Below are 10,642 nucleotides of genomic sequence, written 5' to 3' on the forward strand. Positions count from 1 at the left end.
GCTCCTAAACACTCTTCTCTAACCTCCCATCCACTGCTTATGTGCAGTATATTCTTCTGTGTATGGGCTAAGGCTTAGGTTGTGTGTATTTGCATCGTATTACAATGTAAACTAATCTGTAATTATGAATTTATGAATTATTACTGTAGAAATGTATACATTTGTTCCTTTTATTGTAGAATTATGTAGGTAGATGGATCTGGGACACATGCAGTGTCATTGATTCTGCACTGATATGAATTAAAAAATATTAATAGAAAGGTCTCCTGACCCCCATAAAACAACATGTAGGACGGCAACAACAGGACAGATTCATTTATTTCCTATATGCCCAGATGATGAGAGCCTCCCCTGAGCTCATCATTTAGGCTAGCCTATTTTCATCCATCATGATATGATAAAAGCTTACCTGTCTAATGCTACAGCTGGAACATTTTAGAAATAGTCCTAAATGTCAGCGCAGTCTGTTCGTGGGGTGAGGGGACCACCGGGAGCCTTGAGCCGCTCCCATGGGTGCCCCTGCGGAAAGATTTATTTCCCATAAATGGTCACAGTGAGAGATCACATTGCACACCCTTATACAACCAAATATGTCATATAAATCTATGTAAACAGTTTCATAATGTCAGGGTTTAGTCATTGGTCATGAGTTTAGTTGCTCCCTCATGCTCAACTGTTGAAGGATCTCCTAAGAAATGTCAAACAAGCTTTAGGCTATTAGACAACAGCTCCTTTCCACACTTTTCACATGTTAAGTATCCTCTCTATAAAGCTACCCTGACTGTAAGACTGTAAGTATTCCAGCAGCCCTAGCTAAGCCTGACTTCACTGTAATGATGCCTCAAAGTGGCAACATCTCAGGTTGTGTGTTATAATCAGAGAGATTTCAACTTTCCACTGCAATCAGCCCCCCTCCTTGCAGAGCTGCGTTAACTGGAATTCGTGATGGTGTCTGGAGTTGCTTGTGAGCTCATGGCTCGACTTGCTGTTCACAACACGGGCTTGTGTTGCCCGCTGGAGGCGAGGCGGGGGAAGGCACGCAAACGGAAGGGAAAGATGAAGCGCTCCGTATTTCCCTGCCTCTCCCCCGCTCGCTGTAGATAGTCGCGGCCACCCTCTTCGTCTCCACAGCAGAGCGAGGAGGTATCGGCAGCGTAAGAGGAAGGGAGGGGGGGCAACTCCACGTTCTGCTTGCCCAACTGCAGCCGAGTAAATTACCCACAATAAAGGGATTGAGTATCATTGTGATTATTATTGCATGAATCTCAATAATAATATAAAAAAATGAAGATCATGGGGAGAGAGAGAGAGAGAGAGAGAGAGAGAGAGAGAATGAGAGAGAGAGAGAGAGAGAGAGAGAGAGAGAGAGAGAGAGTCGTCTTCCGTCCTGACTGTCATCTACAGGTCTGGAAGTCTCACCCACACGGCGCGGCGCGCTCCCTGACTCTTATTTATTTATTTCCCCTTGATGCGCGCCCCCTCTGCGAAAGCCAGAGCGCTCTCACTCTCTCCTCTCCTCACTTCGTTTCCTCTCCTCCTCTCGACAGCATCCAGAACTATAGCGCAACCGTCCCCATCACTCTTTTTCCTCCCCTCCTCCTCTCTCTCTCACTGCCAGATCTCTCTCCTCTGCGTCTCTCACCCCTTCGCCCTCCCTCCCCCGCCTCACCCGCACTCCATCTCCACAGCTCAGTCCCTCACTCCTCTGACGCACGGCAGAGAAACGGACCCGAAGAAAGAAAGACAAAAAAAAAAAAGAAAGAAAGACAATCAGCAGCTGACCCAACCGCCAATATGATCCACAGACTCTTGCTATTGCTGCACCGACCAGAGGCACGGTCCTGAAGCCGAGAGGAGAACACTCTCACCCGGCTGCACTGCTGTTGAGCGCTCGCCCGGGAGGCAGCGGCGGCGGCTGAGGAGAAGGAGGAGGAGTAGGAGGAGGAGGAGGAGGAGAGGGGAGGAAGAGGAAGCGGACGGGCACAAGTCGAGGACTTGCATTTTAAGCAAACTGCTTAGAAAAAAATAAGAGACGAGAAAGAAGGAGAGAGAGAGAGAGAAAGAGAGAGAGTCAGAGTCATCGGAGAGCGAGAGTGGGAGAGATTGCATTCCTATCACGTCTTCATTTCTCCCCTCTCCTCTCTTTTGCTTCAGCCACTGAGAGTGAGGGAGAGAGAGAGAGAGAGAAAGAGAGAGAGAGGGGGAGAAGAAAGAGAGAAAGAGAAAACGAGCAAGAGAGAGATCTAACAAGATTCAAACTAGTGGTCTTTTTTTCCCCGATGCTTTCCAATCGCAGAACGAAACTAAGGTGAGTGGTTGCTTGCCTGCGTGTGAGTGTATCTTAAGGGGAATTTATGCAGATGGGCAGTGTGTGCGCGTGTGTGATTATATGCTTATTGGTGTCTGCATAGCCATGGACTTCAAAAAGGGACAAGCAGCTCTCTTCATATATCGAGGACAAGGGATCGTAGGCATGCAGTCGACTGATCAATAATCGTTTGTTTTTTGTTTTTTTATACGCCGTTTTCCTGCCAATGTCACGACGAAAGGCTACTGCATTATGCTTGGCATGTATTTCAATAAACGCTCTGCTCTCTCCGCTGTTATTGACAGCGAGGTTATTTTGGGGGGTATTTCAGTAGATACCAGCAGGATTCTCACCGTTTTGGCCACATAGCAGCTTGTTACACATTATCGTAAGTTAAGTTTAATATCAATTCAAGATTAGGATCTTTTAATAGGTTGTTTTTTTTTGTTTGTTTTTGTTTTTTTTATGAAAATATCACTGACGACTGACAGCACTTTTAATTCATGTAAGTATAAGCTACGGAGCTGTAGAGAATCTCACCCAGCTTCGCGTTTGAATCCATGGCTCATTCACATGCGCATCTCTTCCCCTCCTCTCTCCCTCAGTGCCCTGCTCTCTCTTTCCATCTCTCCCTCTCCGTTTGCTCCTGTTTCTCTCTAACGGCTTGGTCACCCCCCCTCTATTTCTCGCTCTCTTCCTCACAGCCCGGCATCGGACGGTGAGCGGGACGCACCGGGCAACAACAGGACACGCCGCAGGAGGATATGTGAAGTTGGAATCCCACTAAACTAAGTACGTATACCCCCGAATTGATATACCCCAAGGGAATATAATATGGCACGAATTGTTTTTTTTTTTTTTTAATTGATTTAATTTTCATTAATACTTTTTTGACATCGCATCTATGCTCTTTTGATCTCAAACATGGAAGCGGAATCAATAAAACCCTGGAGGATTACGCATGGAGGGGGAAATTAAAAACAGTCAATTTTGCAGCGAGGAGATCGTGTTCAAGGATCTTTCTTTTTCTTCCCTGGTGCGTTTTTCCTGTCACGTCTTTTTTTGGGGGATTATTTCCTATATCCTTTTTGTCCTCCTTTTTTTCCTTTTCCCTATCGCTTGGCTTTTGGTTTCAGCATCATGGGCAGCGGCTCTGCTCCGGCAGACGGTCCCAGCGCATCTCATCTGGATTTCCAGCACCCAGTTGGAATGGACATAGCTCTCACTCTGTGTGCGTGTGTGCGTGCGTGTGTGAAAAGTCACAACCTACAGAAAAGATATTCAGAGGCTATGTGCACGCCTGTGTGTGTATGTGTCTGACTTTTACCCACTGAACACCATGGAGATACTGGACGGAATCTTCTATCAGCCTTTCTTTTTCATTTTTTTTTAATCAAAGCAAAAAAATGAGGCACTTATTATCGTAATCAATATTATTATTACTTTTTGTCATTCCCGCTTTCTTTCTTTATGATGTTATCATTTTTGTAGGCCGGATCTACTCAATCACATCCTCAGAACTGAGCTTCGCCCACTGCGCTTTTCACTTGCGCCGTTTCTCGTCTAATCCTCAAATGGCATCATCACCTGGAAAGCCAGTATAAATTGTAGTGATTGATTTTTAGTTTTTTTCTTTTCTTTTTTTTGTTTTTGTTTGTTTTGTTTTTGTTTGTTTTTTTGGTGGGAGGGGGGTTGCAGGTTCAGTAACAATGAATAAATCGACACGTTTCCCTATACTATGGGTTTATCTGTGGGGATTTAATCCAAGAAAACGACGAGGGAAAATAACCTAAAATCTGCCATACTCTGCATATCAGAATCATTGGAACTGTTGGATTATTTTCCTTTTTTCCTCCTTATTTTTGACATCTTCACACTCCTAAATTCAAGTCATTGCATTTTCTACAGCCTTAGTGGTACTGGTTACATAATATTTACCTGTTCATTTTTATCAAATTTCCATGACTCATAGTCGAGAATATATAAATATGCTGAGACTCGATTTAACGAGATGGATTCTCAGCAAGTCCCTCAACAGTCCTCATCTCGTCCCACTAATGGTCACCAAGCTGACACCTATTCCATGCCCGTCCTCTTCCTGCCTTAGACCATCATGCACCTACTCTAATTTCCACCGCGCATTTCTGGACTCATTTACGGAAAGAGGGATTGAGGTCCCTGTTATGTAACACATACAGCAGAGGGACTGTCTCCCCTTACCAGTAACCTCACCCACCTGCTGTTTCTTTCGTTTAACCATAGCAATAAGGATCTCTAGGGTGATTTACTGCGACCTTACCATCATTTCTGCTGAATAATAAATTATATTTCCACTTTACAGTGACAGAACATGTCTGAGGGTAGAGATTTGTTTGTGTTGCTGGGTATCATTACCCATCCAAGTGTGTCGGGCTCATATTTTGTTTGAAATACCCAGCAGAACTGCAACATCTAAAGTAGTCTCAGATGTAATTCTATTATTAATTGGTATTCATTTCAAAGCTGTCTTCCATTCTACTGAAACTAATGCATCCTTCCTCTCTCTTTCCTCGCTCCTCTCTGCCTGCCTCTCTCACCTCAAACTTCGCTTTGTGAGGGTGTGTGTGCACCTGCGTGTGTGTGTCATCACTACCCTCATCCCCTCCCTCCTTCCCATTATCTCTCTGTTCTCTGTTGCAGTGCTGTGAAGTGGCTCTGTCCCTGGAGCCGAGACTTCATCCCCTTGGTGTCAGCGAGGATGCTGTGGGTTACCTTGCTGAGCACCATAGCCTTAGGATGGACCACCCCAATCCCACTACTAGAGGACTCCGAGGAGATCGACGAGCCCTGCTTCGAGCCTTGCTACTGCGAAGTCAAAGAGGGCATCTTCCACGTCCACTGTGACAGTAAAGGATTTACAAATGTCAGCCAGATCTCACAGATATGGAGTCGGCCCTTCAAGCTCAACCTGCAGAGAAACTCCATGAGGAAGCTTTACTTTAACAGCTTCCTCCATCTCAACAATGCCATATCCATTAATCTGGGTAATAACGCCTTGCAAGATATCCATGCTGGGGCGTTCAATGGCTTAGGAATACTCAAACGGCTGTTCCTACACGAAAACAAACTAGAAGTTTTTCGGAATGACACTTTTCTGGGTTTGGAGAGTTTAGAGTATCTCCAGGCGGACTACAATGTTATCAAAAGGATTGAAAGTGGTGCATTCAGGCACCTTCACAAATTGAGAGTGCTCATACTGAATGACAATCTGATCCCCATGCTCCCAAATTATCTTTTCCGGTCTGTGTCACTCACACATCTGGACCTGAGAGGAAACAGACTAAAGACATTGCCGTATAAGGGGACGCTGGAGTATGTTGGGAGGAGCTTAATGGAAATCCAGCTGGAGGAGAACCCCTGGAACTGTGTGTGTGAGATTGTCCAGTTAAAAACATGGCTGGAGAGAATCCCTTATACAGCTTTGGTAGGTGAGATCACATGTGAGTACCCATTCCACTTACATGGGAAAGACTTAAGGGAAATCAAGCGGAGTGAGCTCTGTCCGCTACTCTCCGATGCAGAGATTGAAGCCAAGCTGGGAATTCCCCGGGTCCCATTTAGCAATGAGAACACATGGCCTACTAAACCTTCCTCCATGCTCTCTTCCTTTCACAACACAGCATCTTCTGTGGAGTACAAGGAAAGAGTTGTCAAGCCTACCAAACGACCTCGGCCCACAAAGAACCCCCCAACCCCTCGTAGCATCTATCCAGGCATCAACCAACCCCCTATTGCTGGCTACCAAACAAGGCCTCCCATCCCCATAATTTGTCCAGCTGGATGTATTTGCAACCTTCACATCAATGACCTGGGGCTAACAGTGAACTGTAAAGAAAAAGGCTTTCACAACATCTCTGAGCTCCTTCCTCGGCCGCTCAATGCCAAGAAATTGTACCTCAGTGGGAACCTAATACAGAAAATCTACCGTTCTGATTTCTGGAATTTCTCAAGTTTGGATTTACTGCATTTAGGGAATAATCGGATATCCTACGTCCAAGAGGGCGCCTTCATTAACCTGCCAAACTTGAAAAGTTTATATCTGAATGGGAATGACATTGAAAGGCTCACACCTGGGATGTTCCGCGGTCTTCAGATGTTGAGTTATCTTTACTTTGAGTATAATGTCATACGTGAGATACAACCTAACTCCTTCTCCCTAATGCCAAATCTCCAGCTGGTTTTCCTCAATGACAATCTGTTACGCTCCCTCCCCACTGACGCCTTTGCTGGCACCAACCTTGCACGACTCAACCTCCGTAACAACTACTTCTTTTCCCTGCCTGTACGTGGTGTTCTGGAGCATCTGACCTCCATCGTCCAGATTGATCTCCATCAGAACCCCTGGGACTGCTCCTGTGATATCATCCCCCTGAAACAGTGGCTGGAAAAGCTCTCCTCTGTCATCGTGGTTGGAGATGTCATCTGCAAGACACCTGAGTTTGCTTTTGGGAAGGATCTGCGTTCACTGGACGTTGAGGTCATCTGCCCTGAGCTTAAGTACTCTCCTTCGCCAGCTCTGCCAGGTGGGGATGACCTCACTACGGGCAGCTCTGACATGGGAGAGGCAAGTGGGAGAGGAGCTGTCCCACTCTCTGTCCTCATCCTCAGTCTACTCATCCTCTTCATTGCTGCTGTGTTTGTGGCTGCCGGGCTTTTCGCTTTTGTTCTCCGACGCAGGAAGAAGCTGCCCTTCCGGAAACGTTCTGAGGTAGATCTGACAGGGATCCAGATGCAGTGCAGGATTTTTGAGGACCCACCAAGGCAGAGTAGTGCCGGTAACACTGGCACACCGGAGAAACCAACACCCAGTATGCACACACACACTCACACTAGTCACACACATGCCCATGGTCACGTTTATGATTACATCCCCCACCCTGTGACTCAGATGTGTAATAACCCCATCTATAAGCCGAGAGAGGGGGAGATAGCAGAGGAAGACAGAGCGCAGTTTTCAGAGAAGAAAGACAATGGCAGCAGTAGCAACAGTAACTACAGAACCTTGTTAGAGAAAGAGAGAGAGTGGACCCTGGCCGTCTCCAACTCTCAACTCAACACCATCGTCACAGTCAACCACACCACGGCTGACATGGCAGGATTTCATGAGAATGGAGGGCTCTGCCCTACAGTGATTGACAGTCAGAGGCCCACGCCGACAGTGGGCTTTGTAGACTGTTTGTATGGGACAGTACCCAAACTAAAGGACATGCATGTGGCGCATGCGCACCCACCAGGCATGCAGTACCCCGATTTGCAGCAGGATGCACGGCTGAAGGAGACATTGCTTTTCACGGCGGGGAAAGGCTGCTACCCCGACCCGTCCCAAAGCGATTACCTCGAGTTAAGGGCCAAACTTCAAACCAAGCCGGATTACCTCGAAGTCTTGGAAAAATCTTACCGGTTTTAACATCTCTAGCCCACGGAGAAAAAACAACAACAACATTAAAAAAAAAAAACAAATCACAAAGTCGACACATTCACTTTGCCACCCTCAAAACAAAAACCACCCAAAACCAATAGTGAAAAATAAACTTGAAAAAGCAGCATGATATAAAATAAAATATTATATTACAGTTACAACAACGTTTCCCCCCCAAATCACTTTGGAGGAGAGGCCATTCTCAGATATTTCAATGAAGTGCCTTTTTTTCAGAGTAGCCAGCAAAGTCAACAGCCGTTATTTTTATAATATATAAATATCTCTATATGCCCAAGAGAGAGCAAAAGAGGAACGAGAGGGGCACCGGGGAATAAAACATACAAAACATCCTAAAATACATCTGTCACTAAAACCCCTTTTTATGGAGTTACCATGATGTGCAAGATACACGGGAGCTGGACGTCTCCCTGACTTGGTGGTTTCCTTTCTGTCTCTTTTACCCCTGACTAGGATGTACAAACACCCGGAGGCCGTGCACATAAAGTTTGCAGGAAATGATCGAAAGAGAGAGAGAAAAAAATACATATATAAAATGAACTGCAGTTTGCTGCATGCACTCGCTTCAGTGCAGGAAGCGAGGGGATTTACTCAGAACTATCACATCACATTATGAACAGAGATACTGCAACGCATTTACAGTTCAGTGTTCTATTTAATTTTTATATCTTATTAATATGGTTATTACTATTAATGAGGACTTCTGTCTATATCAGGGTGCTTCTCGTAAAAAGGACGCGCCGACGCACGGATGGTAAAACATTTGTGAATATTATTATAAGACAATACTCAAGGTTTTCTGGATATTTCCACGCACTTTGTTAAGAACCCCCCCTTCCCTCCCCCTCCATTGCTTCTGGATTCCCCATTGTCACCCACTAACGGCTTTGTAGGAGGCACTTTTAATGTTTTCTCTCTCACAAAGATTTGAAGAAAAATGTGCATATATTTATTCTGTAATTTCAGTGAAGAATTTAATTGTAAAGGTAATGTTAAATCAATGTATAGTGATTATGCGTCTGGTATAGCCTTCTTAATAAAAACAAAGTCTTCAATCAAATGATGAAGGGGTTGATGCCACGGGAACCTGTGTTTGGAGCGCTACAGACAGGCTGTGCATTTGATGTCTTGTTAAAATGGCATGTTTAGGATGTGGCCAACCATCATGCGATAATGCTCCTGGAGATGGAAGAATAGCTACTGAACCAATAGAGTGCTAGACAGAAATGTAGTGGAGGGCAATAACATTGAAATTTACTTCAGCTCCTCATTATTTTCAGATTAGCACCAAATCAAATAATAGAGTGAGGAGTGATGACGGGGCGAACAGAAAGTTATTTTTCTGGAAAATATAATAGTTTTTTTTTTTCTGTCTATTGGTAGTTTTTCTATGATCTTCAGCTGCTGGATGTCATAGCATGCAATTTGTATCTGCCACTACATTATTGGTGTCAACTGAAGGTAAAAGACACACAAAACGCAATGCCAGAGCAAGTCAAGTGAATGCTGCTGGTTCTGAAGTGGATGATAAGAGAGGATATACCAAATCAGTGAAGCAAGCTGTGATTTTCATTATCTTAACGGGTACTGCTGATTTAGGCTAATAAACAGTAATTGAGAGGGTGAGTGAAAACGTGATTGGAAGTAGCTCTTTGCAGTTGCGCATCTAATTTCTGACTCCCTCTAAGGCAGCAGTTTGGGTCCACTCCACTGGGGGGCGATAAAAAGGCTCTCAGACCCATTAGGCATTTAGCAGGCTGGATGCATTTATAATGTAATGCACAATTTGTTTATGCTAAGAGGTCACCAAGTCTCATATTCAGTATGAATTATTTTCAGAATATCTATATATAAAACTTACATCTGGTATAAGATCATTTTATTCATTTCATCTGTTCTGTCCTTATTTTTAACTAATTATCTTGAAAATGGCAGAATAAAGCAGGTAATTGTAGCTGTGTCAACAAAATCACTTTTCTTTTTTTTTTGAAGAGAACAATCTAAAAAGATCAGTGTTTTTACATATTGGTATTTTTTATTTTTGTTCAGGATTGTTGATCACTGACATTTTGTGCATTGAAATTCCCAGTGGTACAGTGGTAACTTAATTTTCAATTGTCTCCTCCACAGCAGCCATCATCTGCTAATCTTTTTGCTGTGGCATTTTTCATATTTCATCTTTCCCTATCCTAGCCTGATTCTGTTTTGGGACCAAATAGTACAAACAGGCAAAAAAAAAAAAAAAAGGTTGAAGCAGCTGAGTAAATATGGTATTCACAGTACACATCATCATCACAAGGTGAAATTTTTAATTTGGGAAAAATACGATGCAAATCTTGATGTCTATAAATTTGTGATTATCTATGAAAAGGAGGTTGCATTTCTGTTTTGTTTTAAAATGGGCATGATATGCAAATTTGCTTTGATTTCAATAGGTTTACTAGGAGTGGTGATCCTCAGTTGTAATTGGGTGTTATAGTTTCTCATATGTGTCAGCGTACACTAAGTGAAAGATATGTAGCAAACCACATACTTCCCTGTTAAATGGGAAGGCCCTTAGCTAGTCTAGTCATCTCCAGTATAGATCATCAATGATCCGGTCTTCAAGCTTATAATACAGAACATATTACCTTGTGTTGTATTCATTGTTTGTTTTTTTTTTTTTATAGTTATTGTTGCTCAAATAAGTGAAGTTCACCCTCATATAAAGCCTTTGTAAGCATGGTATAGCATTACGTCAAGGCTCTTTGTTTTCTACTCACAGAAAGTTTCACACTGCTGTAACCCCATGCTCTGCTGCCCCGCCTCATTTGTCTGCTCTTTTTTTTTTTTTTTTTTTTTTTTTAAATTTTTTCTTG

The 10,642-nt window shown here is 43.8% G+C and overlaps 1 protein-coding gene across 1 annotated transcript; it reads left to right on the plus strand.

Moving 5' to 3' along the window:
• The first annotated feature begins 1,520 nt into the window (after positions 1-1,520).
• slitrk3a (SLIT and NTRK-like family, member 3a) lies at positions 1,521-10,511 on the plus strand. Its single transcript, XM_023402988.2, has 3 exons — positions 1,521-2,308; positions 3,013-3,100; positions 4,988-10,511. The coding sequence occupies exon 3, from the start codon at positions 5,046-5,048 to the stop codon at positions 7,752-7,754; it is 2,709 nt and encodes a 902-aa protein (XP_023258756.1). The 5' UTR covers positions 1,521-2,308; positions 3,013-3,100; positions 4,988-5,045; the 3' UTR covers positions 7,755-10,511.
• The last annotated feature ends 131 nt before the right edge of the window (positions 10,512-10,642 follow it).

The sequence above is a fragment of the Seriola lalandi genome, unplaced genomic scaffold, assembly GCF_002814215.2.
Source record: "Seriola lalandi dorsalis isolate HSWRI2012SDOR001 ecotype SW California unplaced genomic scaffold, Sedor1 jcf7180002054048, whole genome shotgun sequence".
Taxonomy (NCBI): domain Eukaryota; kingdom Metazoa; phylum Chordata; class Actinopteri; order Carangiformes; family Carangidae; genus Seriola; species Seriola lalandi.